The 23,370-nt window shown below is 40.6% G+C and overlaps 1 protein-coding gene across 3 annotated transcripts; it reads right to left on the minus strand.

The window, feature by feature from the left end:
• Window positions 1–970: 970 nt before the first annotated feature.
• Window positions 971–17,252, minus strand: cbx1b (chromobox homolog 1b (HP1 beta homolog Drosophila)). Of its 3 annotated transcripts, XM_054749389.2 has the most exons (7): window positions 17,096–17,236; window positions 13,979–14,143; window positions 11,328–11,409; window positions 10,961–11,114; window positions 3,524–3,677; window positions 1,732–1,826; window positions 971–1,649 (listed from the first exon to the last, which is right to left on the minus strand). In XM_054749389.2, the coding sequence occupies exons 2-7, from the start codon at window positions 14,021–14,023 to the stop codon at window positions 1,508–1,510; spliced, it is 672 nt and encodes a 223-aa protein (XP_054605364.1). In that variant the 5' UTR covers window positions 14,024–14,143; window positions 17,096–17,236; the 3' UTR covers window positions 971–1,507. The 3 variants fall into 3 exon arrangements, with proteins under 3 accessions (XP_054605364.1, XP_015817901.1, XP_054605365.1); XM_015962415.3 differs by lacking the exon at window positions 13,979–14,143 and having other exon boundaries at window positions 17,096–17,252; XM_054749390.2 differs by lacking the exon at window positions 13,979–14,143 and having other exon boundaries at window positions 11,328–11,465; window positions 17,096–17,233.
• Window positions 17,253–23,370: the final 6,118 nt, after the last annotated feature.

Below are 23,370 nucleotides of genomic sequence, written 5' to 3' on the forward strand. Positions count from 1 at the left end.
TAATAATAATCTATCTAAAGGGTTTGAGAACAGTCAGAACGTTCTCAGAGTAGAAGTGCTGTTACTCGTCTGTCTGAATGAAGTCTGTCGGTGCGTGCGTGTTTTATGGCTTTCCTAAAAAACTGGATCTGTTGTTGCAGCTTAGGTTCAAATATTTACTGGAGGCTGAACAGATCAGCATTAAGACATCGTTCCAAAAAGATTTGAAAGGAGAATTGTTCTTAATGTGATATTCAGGCATGAATCTCTGGTTCACTTTAACGTAACCCAGTGCAACACAAATCATTAAGTACTGCTACTAATTAGTGCACTTTTCTGTCTGTCTTGTTCTGTAAATATTTTCATGTTTGTGTTCGTTTTGATTCATGTAGTTTGTCAGATGTCTCCATAACAGGCTCACTATTGAGTTTGGATGTAGTTCCCCGTTTTGAGACATGTACCGGCAATCAAATTGTTTCTATTGATTAATAAAGTTTTTATTTTCACCTGTGACCCTAGTGCTGCTCGTCCATGCTTTACCAGGTAGATGCATCCATCAGTCAGTCTGCACTGATAAACATTCCAGGAGACAATATTTTAACAAAAGTGAGTTTATTTTTTAAAAAGTGACGAGCAAGACAAAGAAAACTGAAGCACAATGGCCTAAATGATCCACAGAAACAGATTCATAAGCCAACACCAAACGAGTGAGGAGAGCTGCTAACGGTTCCCTCTGAAAAGCACCAAATAATCTGAATTTAAACATGTGGCACAGTAAATAACACCACTAAGGACTAATCAGTGTATCATTTATTCTTTTCAATGTAATTACCAGAAAAATGACATTTGTCAATCATGAAAAAAAAGTCCTGATTAGTGACTTGTATTTTTTGCTTCTCTTTAAAAAATGAAAACAAATGGATTTTAAGCGGTAACATTTTGTTGCTGTAATTATACTTTGAGTATTTAGTCACAAATGTTCACTCAAACATGGATGTAGTACCTTCATTTGTACAACTTAGTTTAATTTACATAATTTCAAATAAGACTTGCTGGATTATCTCACAAGCTCATTTTCAAATGAAAACATCACCTGAATACTCTAAAATTAGCACTGGAAACTATATGAACCCATTCCTTCATCCACACCCCTTCGAACCAAAGTGATTCCAATTACAGCAGAAGTGTCGGTCCAAGCCAACAGCAACACTCTGCCTTACAGAGAAAAGAAAACATGATACACGGACTGGAAACAGTACCAAAAGCATCGGGACTGGAATGTTTACTAAAGATTAACACTGTTGTGTTTAACCAGGAATGTCAAGCAAATCTGAAGCATATATATATATATTTAGATAACATCCACATAAAAGTAGAATCAGGTGAGTGATAACTACACCAAAAGACAGATGAATGCACAATGTCTTGCTGGTCTTTCCCTACCTGCCACTCCACATCTGACCCTCCCCCCCAAAGTACAATGAAGTTCAAAACTAGTTCTCTCTCCACTGACCCTCTGCCTCAACCCTTAGTTTTTATCATCTTTCTTCTCGTCTTCAGAAGGGTACGAGTGCCAAGTCAGTCTCTCTTCGTAGAAGGAGATCACCACCTGTGGACACTTCACATTAGCCTCTTTCGCCGGCACCAGATCCGCTTCATCTGAGTTTTTCCTGAACAAAAAGTTTTTTCATGTCACATTTCATTCCCCAAGAAAAGGATGAGATATTTTTTTACAACACAGCAGCTACAGACCATTTCATGAGGAACATGAGTTCTCCTGTGGAGTCTGTGGCACCGATGATTCGTTCAGGCTCCAGGCCTCGAGCAAAACCCCGTAGCTTCTCATTCTGAGGAACAAAGTCAGTCAGTCAAACAGGTGAGGTATCACGCTATTGAGGGAAACAAATCCTATGAGCAGAATTATGCAAAAAAAAAAAACATCTGGAACAAACAGAGTTGTAGGTTTTATTTTGGAGAAGCTAAAACAGTGTGTAGAGCTATCATGTCCACAACTGCATTAAGTAATGTTATAATTTTTTGCACAACCCATGTATTATTTACAATCTTTGAGAGATTTGTGCAAGTTTCGCCTGAAGTTATTTTATGACAAACCTTTTTGTTATGAAGACTTTTCCTTAAATCTAATAAGAGGACACTTTTTTCCCTTTTAGCCTTCTGGGCATTTGCAGAATAGTTTATTTTAAAATTGTTTGATTTTGAATGAATCTCTTTATCCACAGTTGTTAAATGGAAGCTTCACATCTGTATTACAGTTGAAGGTTTAATGCACTCAAAATACCATCAAAGTCAAACAAAGGACCTCCCCTTGTCTCTTTCCAAGCTCTATCATTTGATCTGATTGAAAATATTGTAGGATTAAAAAAGCACCAATTTTTAAGGGCTCAACAAGAATCCAGCCACGATGAGGTGCTTTGCAGCGCTGCAACTACAAGCTGTTGAAAAATCATTAAGTAACTATTTCTTATACATTGTTCCAACCTGCTCCTCCAAACCGATAGCCACCTGTTGCAGGTAGAAGTAAACCACTTAAATCCAAACTATTAAGGCCAGGGTGAAGCTATTTAACCTTAAGGCGGTGACGTTAGTTTGGTCGGACCTTTCCTTTGTCTGCTTCAGCTCCTTCAAAGCTACACAGGCGGCAGTCCAGCATTCGACTATTCAACATCCCTTAAGAGTCCACCTTCATTCCGATTGGTTGGTTTTCATTCAGGCATCATGGACTCTTCAGAGAACTAGGAGCAGCCAGACAAACCTGAATTTTTTTGTATACGCTGAATATTTTGTTTTTGGGGATAATGGCTAAAGCTTGGTTTATGCTTGACGCATTTACTTTCCACTTGGTGATGCGGCTCGCGGATGGAACGCACTTCACAACTCGCAGCGTTTATGGTTCATGCGGCTTGTCTCTGCGGTGAGCCAATATTGTCCCAAACTGAACGGGGCAGCATGGAGCTCTACGGCATGCATCCAACACTACACCATAGTAGAAGTAGAAATTACTGTTTACAACATGGCATTTCAGCATTTTTAACAGCATCCTCGTCTTTTCCGACAGTGCGAGCTATTTCTCCCCAAGAATTATTAACAACATGTTGATCACGGTGATCTTTGAGAGCTGAATCATACAAATGTCTGTATTTACGAACCTCTGCCATACTAGTTCTTGCCAGTCCGCCATGTTTTTCCACGTCCGACCGTCCGCGTGGTTAGAAAACTTCCTAGGTGCGCGGTGCGGAAAGTTTGGGCCGTGCAGAGGCGCGGTGGAGGGGCGTGGTTGTTAACATGACGCAATTTCGCCACGCGGAGCCATGCGAACCTCGCGGACGCGTCAAGCATAAACCAAGCTTAAGATACACCTGAGACCTAAACAGCTGTTTCAATGTGTAATAAACTGTTGTTATTAACTCCTTATTGAGTAAAATAATCACAATTGTGATTTTTCCAATAAAAACAAACCTGACAAACAGACAATTTTATGATATATCAGATTAACAAATGAGTAAATAAAGTAACTTGTACTCACATCTTCTTTTTTCTTTTTTGATTTATTTTCATCCCCATCTGCTTCTCCAGCTGCCTTCCTTTTGCCCTCATGAGCAGTTTTATGAGTCTGCAGATATTCTGCGATCAGATCTGGACAGTCTAAGTTTTCTTCAGGCTCCCAAGTGTTATCTTCCCTGCAGAATCAAAAACATGCACATTCATTATTAAAAGCATCTTTATGATTTTTAGTAATTTATGTGTACACACACCGCGAGAAGACAGAGTAGGATGAGAAGAATTGCAAAGTTCATCTCATCAAAGTTCTGTTTGTGTTTTCTGCTGCAAACCATCAGACTGAATATCTAAAATTCTCTCTCCAAGTGTCAAAGTAACTGGTTTAAGTTAGGGCCTGACCGATATATCTGCCAGCCGATATCATCAGCCGATATTGGGGTCATTAACAGTATCGGCTATTGGCCAAAAAGACGGCCGATATGGCCGATATTGCGCTACCTATCCAGCAGATGGCGCCAGCTTTATGAACTCATGTTGTGTGGCTCCACTCCTTTGAACTTTGAACACAAATTATTGTTTTGGAACTTTATTTATTTATTATTTATGTTTCTTATGTGCAATTATTTCCTGTCCAGGGTAAATAAGTTCACTAAGTTAATTTCCACAGAGTGTTACTTTGTTACAAAGCACAAGTATTACGTTTTATTTATTGCTGCATTTTTATTATTTTAATATTCTTATAGGGATCTTCTGTCCCTAAACTTGTGTGTGTTGTTAGATTCCCCAGAGTAGGGCTGCACAATATATCGTAAATATATCGTTATCGCGATATCAGCATGCACAATATGCATATCGCAAAGAACAGATAAATATCGCAATGAATGGTCAGCTCAAATGTTTGCTACACATAATGTATTCTGTCAATCAAACGGAAGCCTGATGTTTTTTTAAACAAATCAAATAGAGCTCTTCACCCATTTGGCCAATTGGGTGGGTTCTCATGGGTTAGATGCCCGCCCCCGAGGCGGACACACTTCATTTAGATGGTTAGCAAATACCTGAGTTAGCTTTGTCCTGCTCTTTCTGCTGATTCTGCTTTTCCAGGGATCCACTGATTGCCTTTCCTTTTCCCCTTTCCTCACATCTTTTGCTTTTCACATTTTTTATGATTTTTTTATTTCTTTGTTTTTGATTATTTTTGTTCCCGAGTTAAGTTTTTAATTTATCGCAAGCAATATCGTCATCGCAAAATTAATCATTGTTATCGAATATTGCAGGTTTTCCTAATATCGTGCAGCCCTATCCCAGAGTTAGCCAAGTCAGAAAAAAAACATTTTGTAACCAGTTGTTTTGGCATAAAGCAATGGAAAGGAAGGCTTGCATTCACCTACATAAAAAATCACTACAATGTATGTGAATTCACTTACACTGTTTTATGCTAAACTAAGAAAACCAACTGCTGCCAGATCATATTGGGCTGGTTATAAAATGCTTTTTCTGACTTGTCTAACTCTGAGGAATCTTAACAAGACACAATTTTACGGAGTGTATTCCTTTAAGTTAAAATGTATTTGTGGAAACCACAGTTTACAAGAAAAAACTTGAATGTTAGATTTATGCTGTGACTGAGTTTGTGTGTTCTGTTGTTTTTGAGATCTGCTAAATAAATCTTATTTGCATTATGTTTATGTTTATTTATTTAGCAGACGCTTTTGTCCAAAGCGACTTACAAGTGATAATCGGCATATTGCCCCTGAGGCTAACAACAACAACAATCATTGACATCAGTCATGAAGAGGAGGGAACAAGGAGTGGACAGTAGAGAGGGGGGACGGGCGCAGGCAAGGTGCTAGTTAAGAAGATGCTCTCTGAAGAGCAGGGTCTTCAGGAGTTTCTTGAAAATTGAAAAGGAAGCCACAGTTCTGGTAGTGCTTGGAAGGTCATCCCACATTTGTGGAACGATGCATGAGAAAAGTCTGGATTGTCCTGAGCATGGTGTAGGCACAACACCCAGATTTCGAACTGCCTTTGAAGGAGTCAGAGATAGGAAGTCATTATGGATTGAGATATTGTGCTGTATGGATGGTTTTGCTGGGATGACAAGTAATTCAGTTTTAGAGAGGTTGAGTTGGAGATAGTGGGATTTCATCCATTTTGATATGTCAGAGAGACAGTTTGATATTTGTGCAGACAGTGTGGTAGTCCGGTGGAAATGACAGATAGAGCTGGGTGTCGTCTGCATAGCAGTGGTAGGAGAAGCCATGTGATCGAATGATCTCACCCAGTGAGGTGGTGTATATGGCAAAGAGAAGAGGTCCTAGTACAGAGCCCTGGAGGACTCCTGTGGCAAGATGGTGCACGGTAGAGGATTGTCCAAGCCAAGACACACTGAATGATTGTCCTGTGAGGTACGATTCAAACCAGGCGTGTGCTTTCTCTGTAATGCCCATGCTAGAGAGTGTGGACAAAAGGAAGCCATGGTTGACAGTGTCAAATGCAGCCGATAAGTTGAGCAGGATAAGCACTGAGGATTACTTGGAAACCCTAGTGAGTTATTGAGACAGTTCTTTGGTGTGTAATAGAGAAATAAGTTTTCATCAAAAAGGCAGAGAATGAAGGGTTTAAGCTTAAGAAAAATTGTATTTCTTTTTTTGTGAGGGAGATTTATCGGCCATTATATCAGCTATCGGCCTTTGTTAGAAGTTTTATATCGGTATCGGTCCCAAAAAAAAGCATATCGGTTGGGCCCTAGTTTAAGTGTTTTCCATTAAATCAATTCTAGTATAGTTTAGGATGGCTTGGGTGCTAGAGCAAGTTTTTAACTGGTTTTAGGGGGAAAAAAAACATCTAAGAACTTGTTTGTTTCTCTGCAGAAGTCCACCACAGATAAAGTAGCAGGAGGTAAAGAGGGCTGTCCAGTAATCTGAGGGTTGTGGGATCACCCACGGCAGAGAATGCTGCTGTTGTGTCCTTGGGCAAGACACTTCACTGACCTTGCCTGCTGGTGGTGGTTGGAAGCTCCGCCTCCGTCAGTGACCTGCTGTGACTACATTGTAGCTTAGCACCATCGGGGTGTGAATGTGTGTGTGAGTGGATGAATGATACACTAGTGTAAAGCACTTTGGAGTCCTCTGACTCTGAAAGGTGCCATACAAGTGTGTGTCATTTATCATTAAAGTATCAGATAAAATAATATTTCACAAAATGTTGAGCACCTTCATCAGAGTTTCTGTGAAGGACCCAAGTCAGGGGTGTCCAATCTTTTCAAAAGGAGGACTAAAATCATCCAGTTAAAAGTCTTCATGGGCCACAAAAAAAAATTGGTTTTTGTATGTTAAAAAAATGCAATAATTATTTTATTGTAAATATTTTTACTTAAAAAGGCATAAAATAGACATAGTAGACAATTTTGAAAATAAAATGGTAATAAAGGTGTACACATCAGGTGTACATCAGCAGTCTGCTGGAGAAACTAAAGCCCACCATTCTAGAAATGCTGGTGGAGGCTACGCAAAAACACAAATGGCCTCAGGGCTGCACTATGGACATGACTGACCAAAGTTCCTGCTCCCTTGTCACTTGTGTATAGTAAACAACATGTTTGTGATTTTATGACATTATTTGTTAATGAGAGAAATAATGATTGATTGGTAGGTTAGACTGTTATTGTGTCATAAATACCACTGTTACAAACAGAGCAGTTTTACAAGTCGCCGTGTGTCTATGAAATGATAAATCAATGGACTTTTCCATCTTCAAGCAACGGCTGGCTTCTACCTTAATGAAATTTGTGTTGTTTTCTCCACTTTTCTCCACATTAATTGGGCAAAACCTGGGCTTTCACCAGGTCTAACACCTACTTCACACTAAAGCATCAGCGGTGCAGAACAGCAGCAGAACATCACTGCTTCAAATAGAATTCATTATAGTCTATGGGGGTGACTCAAACCAGGTGCATCCCACAACCAGTTCACCACGTTGTGCCGCTAAAGATAGGATTGTATTCTATTTTTGTTGCGAACTGCTTCTGGAACACACAAATTTCCGCAGTCAACATAAGGTTAGGCAGGAAATCAAATGTGATTTCAGTGTAAAACCTGTGGTAATTTTCAAAATAAAAGACTACTGCAGCGATGCAGTTTCATATCTATGTAGATTATGTCACCTAATAGCTTATTTACTCACAGCATTGTTCCAAAAGTGCAGCGGTGTGTTTTTCATGGCTTTTATCCTACCAGTAGAGAGGAAAAACATCATATACAACATCAAACAGCGATATCAAACGTGATTTCCTTCTCTTTGGTTTAACGGCAGATGGCATGAACTTGGGGGATTTTGTGATCGAGAGTCCAGCAAGAAGCACAAAGAAGCCGATTCACAGCTGAGACTCTCCCGGAGTACACTGTAGGCAGCAAAAGTCAAAAGTAAATCCTTCTGCTGCCGTTCTGCTCCGCTGAATCCCTCTGGGATTAATAAAGTATCTTTGAATTGAATTGATGCTTCCAGTGTTAAGTAGGGGTAACTCAACAACAGATCAATATACAGACGAAGAACACTGGTAGCTTGGCCAAAGATGTTAATCTTTGATGACTATTCCCCCTCAGATGAGCTCTGTCTACATTACGCTACTACAATATCAAACATCTGTAGTAACAGGATCAGTATAAAGTGACCCAAAAGCAGAAAAACTAGTAAAAACAATAAAGCATCTATTGATCATTATATTTTAGTGCACAAGATAACGGTAAGGATTTGCAAAGCAAGTTGTGGGGGACATGTTGGATTTATTTTAAAAAAACTCTCTTTTGGACAATTATTTTTAAAAAATTCATTGTGAGTGGGTGGGGGTGCAAATGAAGAAAACGAATTTTAAGAATATCTGAGGTAGCGTGGATGAACCCTCAGAGTGGAAAAACAAAATGACACTTTTGGAATGTCAGAGGACACACTCCTATCACCAGACATGTCAAGTTACCATCCCTGTTCAAAGTTAAGGCATCTTCAGATCTGCATCACAACACAAACAAAAGCCTATAGCTAGCTGGTAGGTACAAATATCCATATCACAACAAACAGAAAGGGAAATTAGACAATTAACACGCTGATAAAGCTTAGCACTGGGGCAGCAGTGGGTCAGCCAGCAATCAGAAGACTGGCGGTATGGACCCAGCTCCTTCCTTCCTAGTTATTCTGCTGTTGTGTCCTTGGGCAAGACACTTCGCCCACCTTGTCTATGGGTGAATGCTGGATGTGGTCAGAGGGGCTGAAGGTGCAAAATGTCATCCTGGCCTTCGTCAGTTAGTTTACCATCCCCAGAGTGTGTATGAATAAAGCATTTTCTGTAAGGCAGTTCGAGTCCCTTAAAAATCACATATAGACTCGCTGACACGTGACATCACACGCCCAGCTTCTGGTCAGAGAGCAAAGAGCCGACCCATCCCCATTGACCACCATTGTTATCTGTCCCTTTGTCAATAAACTGACCTAAACAGCAGCAAAATAAAATCAGCATGGTTAACACACTGTAGGCTGCACAAAAAGTAGAAAGGACAGGAAAACATTACATTTTAAAGGTTTCCAGCTGAAAAATACACCAAAGGCAATGGGTACCAGTCATGATGGTAGCCAAATTCTCATGACAGAATAAAAAATTAAAGTATCTGCCCCACATGTCCAGACAGAAATACAAGTTATAGCCACCTAGTGACTTGTATGCCTTTTTAACTGGGTTAAATTAGTTTATTTTTAATATCATTACACAAATTGTTCTCTAATTGGAGCAAGCAGCCTTAAATGTCATTCGTTTGTGTTTACTAAGCTCATCAGGTATGCCAAATGTGTAAAAGTCATGTATTTTTTATAAATGGTTTGTTCCTCCTGAGATCTGCCCTTTTGATGCTTTTGTGTTGTGGGAGCGGACTTGGAGCAGGCAGCCTTTAGTGTCATTCGTTTGTGTTTGTTTACTGAGCTTGTCAGAATAAACAAAGCACCTGTTCATCTCCAAAGATGAACTGTGTCACAGCAATCCTTGAACATTAACCTGCACAACGCAGAGGAGATCCGGTTACACATTTGTTTCTTCAGCTGTGCAAAGTCCAGGCATGTAAATAAAATAATTGTAGAGCGCCTTGTACAGCTGTAGCCTGCCTGTAACCCGTTTTGTCTACATGTTGTGTGTTTAACCTTGGTCGGGTTGTGCTGTGGAGACAAGTTTCTATTAAGCTCCAGGATGCTGGTAAAGTTGATTCTGATCCCTGAACTAGTGGCCAGTTATGAAGACTGTCATCATCCTCAGCTTGTTAGCTATTTCAAATGGATCTGAAAGCTTTGCGCTAATCGCCTCTTGCATTGAGATATCTTTTTGATCTGTACAAAAATGTCTTAATCTAAAGTAATGATACCTACATACCTAGGTTTTATTTTATTAGCTTCAATCGCGTAGGCACAGCTCTGAATGGTGGGTGCAGAAGCCCCCAACATTGTGCGCATGCGCGCTATTACCCAGGATAAAACAATAACTTTCAATGTGTCTTATAGATGGTTTGCTGAATTTAATCTATTATTATTATTATTATTATTAATAATATATTGAATTGTTCTGGCTGAAAGTTACTTTAACTCAAAAGATTTTCAAGATGAAAGTGATAAGAACATTGGTTGTAATAATATTGGTCAAGAGACGATTGTCTATGTTTGGATGTTTAAACTGTAGCAGATGGTAAAAAGAATAAAATCAACAGAAATGTTAAAGCTGCTGCTGCCTGTGACTCATCAGGGTCACCATGGTAACAACCAAGGGATCTAAAAGTGGCCATGATAACCAACAAAACTCCAAAGTCACCATGATAACCATCAGTGGCTCATTAGGGCCACCTGGCAAGCAAAAGGGTTTGTTGACATCACCATAGTAACCACACACCTGTGCCTCTCACTCCCTGACACCAAACAAAATGAGGCAGACAGAAACAAAACGTTGGTGTCAGACAAAACAGCTGCTGATGTTGGGAAGTAATATTGGTGAAAATTCTTGAAGTGCGAGCAGCACAAGGCTTTGATGGTCATTTTTACACAGTGGTCCATGTAGGAAATACAGGAGCTACACCTTTAACTTAAAGTGAGTTAATTATTATTTTTGAGTTGAAGTATAAGTGAAGTCTGTGGGAGCTTGGGTGTGTACTCGCTGTAATCTGGGTTCGCCTCTGTCAGTGCGCCCCAGGGCAGCTGTGGCTACACTGTAGCTCATCACCACCAGGGTGTGAATGTGTGTGTGAATAGATGAATGATACACTGTAGTGTAAAGAGCTCTGGAGTCCTCCGACTCTGAAAGGTGCTATACAAGTGTTGGTCATTTATCATTTAGGTTTGAGAGAAGACTTTATCATCATGCAGCAGTAAAAGAGTGATTTATTTGTTACATGATCATAATCAACCAGTTACTCATAAAAATGTTCAAAACACTTACTCAGAGAAGCCCTTCCACTTGAGAAGGTACTCTACCCTGCCTTTCACCACCCGTCGATTCAGGACCTTTTCCACGACGTATTCCTCCTCTTCCTCTTCTTCCTCTGGAACATCGTCTGGCTTCTTTTCTTTCTCCACTGAAGTCACTTTAGCCTCTGTCAGGTCATAAACAGGGTCATGGGAACACGACTGCATCGTTAAAATAGTTCTGCTGCTCAAACCACTTAACTTCCTGAAGATTTCAAACTTTCAAACATTTATTTAGGACAGGGGTTTGCAAATGAACATTCACATGTATCATAAATATTCACAGCTGTAAAAGAATAGTCAAACACACATTTATGTTAGAAAGTAATGAAATATCAAACCTTCTGTAACAGCAGGAGCATCATTAGAGGGTTCTGGAGTCTGGCTCATACTCATCGGGTAGACCTGGGGACCAGCAGGATCCTGACCAACACCAAGATGGGTGCACGATGGAATTGAGAGGAGAAAACAATGGAAAGCTGGAAATGAGCCTTTTGGTTATAATTGGGTACATGTACATTGTAAAATGTTCATTAAAGGGCCCATGTGTGAAATTCATTGAAATCATGATGAAAAAATGCGACTCTTTAGCGCCATGCAGTTCAGAGTATTGCAGCTACGGTGGCTCACTCATGAGTTTGACTGTATAATCAATTTCCAACCTGTGTAGCCTAACCCACACAAAGCTTAAAACAAGCTACTTGATCTCTTTAAAAAAGTATTTATAATTATGACTGTTTTATCAGCCTACCAGTTCTGAAGGAAGCAAGCTAGTTCTGTTCTTGAAGCTGTCACAATTCACACACGGAGGAGGGGTGATGTCAACTGGGCGGTCAGGTGTTGTGAGAATTTGAGGTTGTTTAGTCCTCATTATGGACAATAAGTTCTGTGGATTTGGAAATATTTGCTCGACTGCCTAAGGGAAACAATATTTCAGGGGAACACAATTTCCCACAACACCCGTTTCACGTGGATCACGGTGCCTCAATGTAAACAAACTGGCTGCCGCTACCAGCTTATATGATATGGAGAAATCACTGGCTGATCGTTAACTACGGCTGGTGAAGGCGTGTTGGTGAGCCGGGGACATGCTGGAGATCAACTAAACAATGCTGATTTATCCACCAACTAATCTTGGCCCAAGGCTGACGTGGTTGAGATCGGTGTCACGAGCTACCGAGCTACTAGTTAGCCGTGGCTAGAGCCGGGGAGACGCTTTGTATGCTGTGCGTAAACTCCTACAGATTACCAGCAAAAGGAGACCAAAGTCTAAAGGTAACATTTGAGACAAAGCCCTCTGTCAGAGCATCTCTGTAGCGCGTGAAAAACTACATCACTGTTAGTAAAGTGTTGTGGAGATAAAGTAAACAACGCTGATTTAGCCACTGGCTAGTGTATGAGAGCTGGAGCGTGTTGGGCAAGATGGCAGGCTGCAGGAAGAGAGGAGACTTGAGTAGAAGGACTCTGGAACTGACACGTTGGGACCGGATACAGAGTTCTGGTACTGACACGTTGGGACCGGATCGGGAGTTCTGGTACTAGGAAAAGATGGATGAACAACTTGAGGTGAGTTTGGGAGTCAGAGACACTAATCGGAGGCTAGCGTCCAGCTAATAGCGGGTGGGGGTCTGAACATATGCAGCTTCCTTGTGTTGGACATGATGAGGAACTGACAAAGTTTATGTGTCTTTTGATTTAATAGTTTTTTTAATTCAAACTAACAAATAGAGCAACGGTGTAGCTATTCTTTTCTATTTCTTAGTTGAATTACCAAACTCGATGCTTCCAGGGCACACTGCTGCCCTCTGATGGTTCTTTCAGGTTACAGTCACATTCCAAATGGGTAACGTGGAGCTCGTATGTCCCTAAACGGCTACTGTATTTTAAGATGGTGGATGACCATAGAGCGTCAACCACAGTTTATGTATACAAAATGTATAATTTCAAGTTGAGAGGAATATTTAGAATTGATGTTGGTGAGAAATATTAGTGAAAAAGGACAAGTTTGTGAACCGGAAACACAGGATTTGATAGTAAACTGGTAAAAATATCACACACTGGGCCTTTAATGCACCACTGTCCATCTAAAATGAATAAAAGTTATTCATTCATTGAGGCACTGCAAAGGACTTCAAATGAATGTTATCTTTGAACCCTACAGCAGCCCAGATGGGACCAACCAAAACCAGCTCAAAGGGTCTTTCACTTTTCATTGCTAGAACTACAATTTCAGGGCAACAAGCCGTTTTGCTATTTGAAGACACATTATGCAACCTTTAAACCTTAAATTAACATTTTTTGAAAGGTTTTGGCAGCATACTATCATCTATTATGTTCATTTTCAGAGCTGTGATAGTGTTATGGAGTCCCACGTCTGTTCACCGCGCTGTACAGTTTTTGACCTGCGGTCCACCGCTGGAAGTGCCAACTGTGTATTGATTTACGGCAGTATTACGTAGACCCCATAGACATGAATACCGGTACGTAGATGCCCCATTGGGTGCTGGAAAGCATAACTGCGTCGCCACCATATTGGATGGGTCTCCTCACTCTCCAAAGTTAAAGCAGTGGACAACTATGCCCGTTTTTGTGCAGCCTAAGGTGATAACTGGCGTACAACTGAAAACAGATCACGTGGGATTACTGACTTTTCTGGCCTGCCTGATAGAATTTTATATTTAAATATATTTGTATTTATTTTGTTTAATGATATTTATATTTTAATTATCATGCCATACCACCGATTTCCCTCTTTCCTATTAATTGTCTTTTCCCCTTTCCTTACATTTTTTTAATCACAATTCTTTTCTCATTTAAAAACATATTTTTAAAATGTATTTGAAATCTTTTTTATATTTTAATTATTTTGTTTTTGGAAAGCACCTCAAGATTTTTTACTTGAGAGGCACTATAAAAAAGATTTTCTTTCTTTACCTTATGTCTGATTTTGTGAAAAAGCTTGATAAAATGTGTTTTTTAGTTGGGTAAGCACCTTTCTCAGTAGAAATTCATGCACTGGAAGCAAATAGAGACCCATCTAAAAATGGTGGTCGGCCACTACGGCAGCTCCAGTCCACGGGGCATCTACGTATATGTCTGTAGTAGACCTGCAGGGCAGATCCACCAAAGAAAGCAAGAAATCCCTCATCAGAGGAATCTAGGGAAAAAAAAGAGAGAATGTGATAGAGCAAGAGCAAAGACCAGAGTTAATATTGGGCTGGCTTTTCCTCGTTGGAGAGCTCTTCTTGAAAGAATGGCATGTACTACAGAATCTGACCTAGCCATGTTGCTAATGAATAGGTAAGTAATAAATTATATCACCAGAGTTATTGTGTTTGGTTGGACATAAAGTTGTTATAAAGACCTGATAAAACTTTATTCAATGCTGAAATGCAGCTTAATGTGTTTGCTTGGGCATGCTAGTTAGAAAACAGCCACTAAAAATGCCTCTAATTCATGACAGAGATTCGATTTTGACAGTGATGTTACGCAGCAAGCCTGCAGAGGGCAACAGAGAGCAACAGAGAGCACATATCTGCAAAGTTCAGGAGAGTGTCTAAGTGTGAGCTACATTCTGAAATAAATACATTTTAAAAATACTTTAGCATTCTACCGTGTATTGTTCAATTTCCTACAGTCATTTCTAAGACTCAGACAGATTTTTACACCTTTTTTGATGACACATTAATGCAAACAAGCTAAACATTTATTTTTTATTTCAACTGGATAAAAGCAAGCCAGCTTGTGAAGAAGACCTCAAGCTGAAAGCTAAAACTATCAGGTAAAGTTTTTTTTTTTTGCCAAGTTACTTGCCTGTCTAAAGACATTTATTGCTGAAAATGCTAACAGATTATGTGAACATCAAAACACAAGTTTCTGGGATTAAATGTTTTTACATTGAAAACGTCATGAATGAATGAACAAATAGGTTTTTTAGTACAAATATATCCAGTTGACCTATGTATCAAAAAGCATGTAGGCAGAAGCAAAGCTTATAGTGTTCACCTACCCCTTTTAACTTAGATTATCACCATAACACCAAGACACGCACTTTGGTTTATTAAAAAAAAAAGAATCTCTCAGGTCATATCATAACTTGATTTTTTTCATCATCATACAGAAGCATACTGCATTCGCTTGAAAATAAAAAAGCTCAGTTCTTTTTTTTACAAAAAATGTCTGTTTTTCTGAACCAACTATATATGAATTGTCAACATAATTTGTACTAAAATATGAAACTTCTGCCAAATTGTCCTTGAAAAACAGGGCCGCATCCAGAAAAGCAGACAGGGCTTTGTGCCTGAGACACAAACTTCCCAGGTGTCTGCACAAATTTGACAAACTCATAATAATCATATCTACATAGTTTAGAAACAAGCAGTTTTTTCCAATATTTCGATCTCAAAACAAAGTGAAAGTGAATTAAACTGACAAAATAGGACACACTTGCTTCGCCAGTTATTAATGCCTACAGGTAATGAACATTTTCTAACAAAAACCCTGCACAGGAAATAATTTATTATACACTGCCAAGCCAAAAATAGGTTGCCACCTGGATTTAACTAAACACATAGGAACAAGCCTCCTATTGGATAATTACTGCACAGGTGATTATCTTTCAGCTGGCAACAAGTTATTTAACCCCAACTGGTGCAATGAGCTGCTTCTCATTTCTTAAACAACCATGAGGAAAGACACATCTGGTGGTCGTGGAAAAGATGTTAGTCTGTTTGAGAAGGGTCAGATCATTGGCATTCATCAAGCAGAGAAAACACCTAAGGAGATTGTAGACATGACTAAAACTGGGTTAAGCACTGTCCAACGCATCATTAAAAACTGGTCTGATGAGTCCAGATGGACCCTGTTCCAGAGTGATGGTGCATCAGTGTAAGAGAGGCAGATGAAATGATGCACCCATCATGCCTAGTGTCTACTGTACAACCCTGTGGGGCCAGGGTTATGATCTGGGGTTGCTGCAGTTGGTCAGGTCTAGGTTCAGCAACAGGATGTGCTCCAAGATTGAGGTCAGCTGACTACCTGAATACACTGAATGACCAGGTTATTCCATCTTCCCTGATGACAAAGGCATATTCCAAGATAACAATGCCAGGATTCATCGGGCTCAGATAGTGAAAGAGTGGTTCAGGAGCATGAGACATCATTTTCACACATGGATTGGCCACCACAGATTCCAGACCTTAACCCCATTGAGAATCTTTGGGATGTGCTGGAGAAGGCTTTGTGCTGCGGTCAGACTCGACCATCATCAATGCAAGATCTTGGTGAAACATTAATGCAACACTGGATGGAAATAAGTTTTGTGGAATTGCAGAAGAGAATGTAAACAATGCTACAGCAAACGTGTGCTGTAATTTAAGCTAAAGGCGGTCCAGCAAAATAGAAGAGTGTGACCTCCTTTTGGTGGAGACATTTTTTTTTTGGTCAGGTAGTGTATTTCTTCCTTCAGCCACTTTTGTTATATATTTAAAGAAATGTGTGTGTGTGTGTGTGTGTGTGTGTGTGTGTGTGTGTGTGTGTGTGTGTGTGTGTGTGTGTGTGTGTGTGTGTGTGCAAAAACATTTTTTTTCTGTTCTCCTTTTGAACGAAATTAATAGACAATACATACGTGAATCTCTTCATAAAATTGTCATTATTTAGCTCTGTGTCTCAACAGATAAACGCATGCCATACAAGATGCGACCTCACCTGATCATTCAACCCCCCCAAAACGGTCTAAACATCAAAAGCAGGTATTTAACCTGCACCCAAGTGGAGAGCTGCGCTGTAAAATAATCACTACACTGATTTCCAATGGGGATGGGGGTGGGGAGACACGGTTAGACCTCGGAGACCCGCAGTTTCCAGCTAACCGTTGTTTCTCCTCCATATTGCTTTAGCGTTAGATCACTGCTGGAGAATTCCTGGACATGTCTGTTGGTTAGCACGGTAATTTGTAGACACACACACCTTTAAAACGCGCTTGCCAACTTTGTCAAGCGCACAGGTGGCTAAATCACGCGGTCAAATATGCGCTTCTACATAACTGCCCACCACAGTCTCGCGCACAATTGATAGAAACAAAAGAAAACGAGTGGAGGGGCATACTCACCGATAGCTTAAAACGCAACTCGTTATTTAAAAGTGTATCAACTGGACTGCAGCTGTGTCACTATAGTACGGTTAATATGCCGCTGTTAGTTTGAATTTGTTGTTGAACGCAGAGCCGTTAGCTTGACTACAACAAAACGTGCCGTTTCCGCCCCTTCGTCTAGCATGAGCAGAGGGGGGAAAAAATCTCCGTTTTTTTCCTTTCGAGCACGCCGCGTGTGTAATCTCACTAACTGCGAAGCGTGTGGAGTTTAACAAACTGTACGCGTGCTACATCTATGTGTTTTATAGATCAGTAGTTTTAGTGAGCGAGTAAGACGTGGACTGGATCACAGCGGAACGGTCTCGACGCATCAAGTACAGGGTTCACGGCTGGATGAGCAAATAAAAGGGTTGGGGCCTCTCTTTCCAGGTTCTTTTGAGTTCTCTACGTTCACCGCTCTCTTTTTACCAATAAATTGTATAAGAAACTTGCAACAAAAAAAGAAAAATTAGATTAAAAAATGACAATAATTGCCTGGTATTATCAAAGTACAGAAAAATCAGTTTCAATTACTGTAAAAGTAGGTAAATTAAGTATCCTGATTGAGAATAAAATAACGTGAAAGGGAAAAAACTGATTCCCTTTGTATTGGTGTGTTAATCAAACAAACGATGGTGATTTGTTTGATTAACACACTAATCCCTTTCACTGGTAATTTGTGCTCCTTTGTGTACCTTGGTCGGGAAAGTACTTTGTTCTGGCTCTGTCATACATTTTCTTTATGGACGCTGTCTCTTTAAGAGAATCAGGAAGTTGAGCGTTCAGGCCACGCCGTGCAGCGATCGCGGCAGTGTGAAGCAGCCGAGAGCGAGTTGTTGCGTTAACAGCTGTGGGTTTTCAGTTCAGAAAGGGCATTCGATAACATAATGTTTAAATGAATAATTAGTTATACAAATGGCAAAACTGAGTTCATCCAGGACGTAAGGAACTATTTACAAGTATTATTTAAAGGGCATCCTTAAATTGTTTGTGGCTGCAATGAAGCATGATTATGATTTATTTTCTGACTTATGTGCGTTTTTACTTATTGATGTGTATTTGTTGTTACAGTTTCACACCTGCCATATAAAGTACAAGGTCCAAACCACCCAGGCGTCTGCAACTTCTTGTGTGGAGGTGTTTAACTAAATTGATAGTGGAAAAGGTTTCCACGAGGCTGTAAAAGTGAAAAAGGAGGACTTCTCAACGAACTACTGACTCCCAGGCTGCGTGAATGCTGTTTTCAGAACAGCACATCAGACGCGGCGTTACCAAGTCAGCATAAGGCACAGTAAACCAACACGAACCATGGATGAATCGGAGTTTGAAGTTAGATCTACAACGTTGCGGTCAAGCAGAGCTTCCGCTGCAAGTGTAGCATTAGCAGCTGCTCAAGCATGTGCTAAAGCAGAAGCTGCCGAGGCCAGAGCTGCCTTTGCAAAGAAAGAAATAGAAGTCAAATTGGAAAAAGCCAGGCTAGAAGCAACACTGCATGCACTACACATAGAAGATGAAGCACAAGCTGCAGCTGCTGAAGCAGCAGTAATCGAGGCTGCAGCTGCAAGTTTGGAAACTATAGTGGAGCCCCCAATTAATCTGGGCCAAATACAAAGTGCTTCTGAGCGTACGGCTGTATATGTTGCAAAGCACAGTAATCCCTGTGATGAAGAACCAACTAAAATGAATGAGAAGGACTTTAAAAAAAGGAAAACACGCACGAAAAGCAATCTGATGGGTCAGATATGGAAAGAGGAAACATGTGCACGGATCTAAAAGAATATCTGCCCCAGCGGGCCCCAGAAATCATTGACTCTAAACCAAAACGGCATGAATCTAAGAAGCAGGACAACCAGTCATTCACACCAAATGCTCAGGAAAATAGGGCTCACAATAATCCCCGCTATACGACACCTTCTACTGGCCACTCTCAGCATTGGCCAACTGCTCAGCGCTACAGCAGTGACACCAATGAACTTGCTAAATATTTAATAAGGAGTCAGTTGTTGGTGTCTGAGCTTGATAAGTTTGACGACAAACCAGAAAACTATTTATCCTGCAAATCATCATTCATTAATGCTACCGAGCACCTTGATCTAAAAGTTGGAGAAGAAATTGACCTCCTGATAAAATTGCTGGGCCCAGAATCAGCAAGACTTACAAAACACATTAAAGCAGTAAACATAAGCAAGTCAGCCATTGCCCTAAAGCTCATATGGGAACGGCTAGTAGAGACATATGGTTCACCAGAAGCCATAGAGGGTGCTCTTTTTGCTAAGCTTGATCAGTTCCCCAAAACTGGGCCAAGGGATAATAACTGAGGGAACTCAGCGATCTATTGTTGGAAATAAATTCAGCAAAAGGAGGAAGGATATCTAAATGGACTGTCTTATCTGGACACAGCTCGAGGCATTGGTTCAATCGTGGAAAAGCTGCCGTATGGACTGCAAGACAGATGGATGATGGAAGGTTCGCGTTACAAACAGGAAAATGAAGTGGGATTTCCTCCATTTACAGTTTTTATACAGTTTAATCAAACGCAAGCAAAGGCACTTAATGACCCAAGCTTCAATATCCAGTCACTATCCATCGGCGGGATGAAAAAAGACAGGCTTGTCGAGAACCAGAGTAATAATCGCCAAACAGTCTCAGTGCACAAAATAAACATAACATCTTCACCCGCGAGCGAACCAGACAAATGGTGTCCTGTGCATAACAAACCACATGCACTACTGCAATGCAGAGGCTTTAAAGAGAAAACACTTCATGAAAAAAGGAGACTATTGAAACAACACAATGTATGTTACAAGTGCTGTGCATCTAACAAACACGTGGCTCGTAATTGTGAAGCGGTACTTAAATTTTCTAAGTGTGAATCTGATAAGCACCCCATTGTTATGCACCTTACTGGCCTACACAGTCCGTAGTTCCAGCAGATTATGGCGGGGAGGGAGAAGATGGGCAAGAGCAAAGAGTGGTTACAAGTTGCACTGAAGTATGTGAGGAGGGTTTTACTGGGAAGTCATGTTCCAAAATGTACCTAGTAAATGTCTAACCAGTTAACGACCGCAGCAAGAACTAAATATTGTATGCCATGTTGGACGACCAGAGTAACTTGTCATTAGCCCGCTCAGAGTTTTTTGACATGTTCAAAGTTAACAGTTCTCCGGTGCCACACACCATCCAAACCTGTGCTGGAGTGGGGCTCACAGCTGATCATAGAGCACTGGGTTATGTCATAGAGCCGGTAGATGGTGCTCCTGCAATACCACTGCCAATGTTGATCGAGTGCAACATGATACCAAACAAGAGAGAGGAGATTCCCACTCCAGCAGCAGCGCAAGGTCATCCTCACCTTGAACGCATTGCACATAAAATACCGCCAATAGACGACAGTGCTCAGGTACTGCTACTACTTGGAAGGGACATTCTACAAGTCCATAAAGTTTGCAGTCAAATCAATGGTCCACACAACGCACCGTACGTGCAGAGATTGGATCTTGGCTGGGTGATCAAGACTCAAGACAACTTAATTAGTCCCCGAGGGGCAATTTGAGACAGCATTGTGAAGCAGCCGGCACTAAAATCTCTAAATTATAAAAACCCAACCAATTAACACATTTGTAAAACTCATAAAACCTATATACGCATTCATGTCATATCCTCACATGTGAATGACCAACAATGAGTAAACCTTTGGCGCACACACGCACACACAAATACACATGCATACATGTAACTACATGCACGCACACATACAAGTAATGCACACACACCCTATCGGCACTAAGAATTAAGAAGAAGCACAGCTCTGGGAACAAAGGAACTTCTCCTCTGTGTTTTACAGCATGGGCATCGAAGTCGGCGTTTGGAGGGCAGCTACTCGAAAACAGTATGAAGACGTTTGATGGGTCTTTAATAATTTTCTGTGCTAAACTTCCTGTATGCTGGTCACATTGAGAAGTTAAGTTTCGCAGTGGTAGTCCAATGATCCGAGAGCACACCTTGACAGTGCTTTGTAGACAGTTTCTATACTGCAGGCTGACAGAATAAAACTAACGGGATGGAAAATGTGATAACACTCTCTATAAAAGAATAATAGAAAGTCAGTAAAATGTCCTTCCTGACTCCAAATGAATTCAACTTCCTCAGGAGGTAGAGTCGTTGCTGGCACTTTCTGAGGATGTCCTCAGTGTTGGAAGCGAATTTCAGGAGGTGATCAAAGGTGGTCCCTAGATATTTATGCTCTTCAACCAGCTCCACTGGCTGTCCATGAATGATAGTGGAGGCAGCAGTAACCAGTGCTCTCTGTTTGTTTGAGAAGGACACCACCATCTCCTTAGTTTTGGTCACATTCAGCTCCAGGCATGTAGTGTCACTCCAATCCACAAACTCCTGCAGGACCTGCCCATGGTAAACAGTAAGGCCTGACAGAAGAGACAGGAGCACAGTGTCATCGGCGTACTTTACCATATAACTGTTAGGCTGGATGGATCTACAGTCATCTGCATAGAGAATGAAGAGTAGAGGAGACAACACGTAGCCTTGTGGGGTGCCAGTGGAGGTGTAAAGAAGGTCTGAGAGAGTGTTGTTAACCTGCACTCTTTTTGATCTGTTAGCTAAGAAATCCAGGATCCATAGGATTATCTGATCATCCAGGTGAAAAAGAGAAGAGAGTTTGCCAGCCAGGATGTGAGGTTGCAGGGTGTTAAACGCTGAAGAGAAGTCAACAAACAGGAGTCTAGCTGAAGAGTTTGGGATCTCCAGATGTCTGTGCACAATGTCTAAGATGAATGCTTTTGCATCGACAACACTTCTCCCTTTCCGATATGCAAACTGAAGTGGATCTAACTGAGGGTGTAAGGCTCCGATAATGTGATGTTTCAGGATCCTCTCCATAGCCTTCATCAGTAAAGAGGTCAAAGCCACAGGTCGAAGATCATTGAGAGCCTTAACCCTGCTGGTCTTGGCAATGGGTATGAACGTAGAGTGTTTCCAGAGCTGGGGAACTGTGCTTGTATCCATGGAGCTCTGCAACAAGGTCTGAAACACACCCCCTAGTTGCTGTGCACAGTTTCTGAGAACTCTGCTGCTGATGTGGTCTGGGCCAGGTGCACTTTTCTCCTTAGTCTGCTTAAGAGCTTTCACAACCTCCTGCATGGTAAATCTGAATCTGAATGCAGGGTTTAATTTAGATTTTGTTTCCTGGAGCTGGACGTGATTATCAGACTCGAACCAAGTATAAAAAGAATTGAGATCATCAGAGAGAGATGTCGGTGTGCTGCTCTCCACCTGAATTGACCTGCCACTAGGTGTTGCTATTGCTGTGTTTGCTGAGGCCATGGTCTTCAAACCCAGCCAAGAGGAGCAGAGGTTTCCCTCCCTGAACTTTTCCTCCACTTACTGTATATATGACACTCTGCTAAGAACAAAAACATATGTAAAAAAAAGTAAGCATTCTTATATTTGCTGTTAAAATTATGAAAACCAAAAATAATATTTTTGTAGTAAAGCTGAAAACCAGGAAGAACAGAATCACTAATTAATGTGTGGAAGTCCTGCCAAAATTTATGGGTAAATTTACAAGACCAACACAAATGACATAGGCCTACTGCTTCAGGTTGCTCTTGACAGAAAGAGCAATGAACATTAATATTAGCCGAGAATTTGGACAGATACTGTCTGGCAGTGTAGAATATGTGAGTTAATTTAAAATACATTTCTTTGACCTTGTTTGTTAGTAAATACCTTTTTGGTAGTGAGCAAACATTTTTCCAACCAATATCCGTTACAAAATTGGACCAGTAAGACACAGCTGGTAGTACAGAAACCTTTGCAGTCTGATAAAGAGACCATATTTCTGTGATGTGTCTTAATTGAAGAAAAGCAAATGCTACCAAAAGAAGAATTTGAAACATCCAAAGGACTAACTGCAAAGGGAGAACTGTGGGAACATCTAAAAGGCAGATAAACCAAAAGGGATAGCATCAAATACTATTGAAAATTCTTTAGGTGTGATTGGTACATTTTACTTTTCAAGAAATTCAGAATAATTGTACAGAATTCCATCTCCCACTGACTATCCAACATGGACGTAATTTGTTTATTTGGGGGGGGGGGTCCCCCACTTTTTCCAAAGTCAAGTTTTGACCCCTGCAATGTTTACCATCCAAAAACAATATTATTATTGTAATAGGGCCATTTAATATTACCCTATATTAAATAGACACTGATTGAGCACTATAGCACTGTAGTGT

Source organism: Nothobranchius furzeri, chromosome 16 (genome assembly GCF_043380555.1).
Source record: "Nothobranchius furzeri strain GRZ-AD chromosome 16, NfurGRZ-RIMD1, whole genome shotgun sequence".
Taxonomy (NCBI): Eukaryota; Metazoa; Chordata; class Actinopteri; order Cyprinodontiformes; family Nothobranchiidae; genus Nothobranchius; species Nothobranchius furzeri.

Bases quoted from the DNA above. Each gene is read 5' to 3' on its own strand.
- cbx1b (XM_054749389.2), bottom strand. From the start codon at position 14,023: ATGGGTCTCTATTTGCTTCCAGTGCATGAATTTCTACTGAGAAAG. The intron at 11,115-11,327 runs GTTTGATATTTC...ATGACCTGACAG, and splicing joins TGCTCCTGCTGTTACAGAAG to AGGCTAAAGTGACTTCAGTG. The intron at 1,827-3,523 runs GTGAGTACAAGT...TTTGTTCCTCAG, and splicing joins CAAAAAAGAAAAAAGAAGAT to AATGAGAAGCTACGGGGTTT.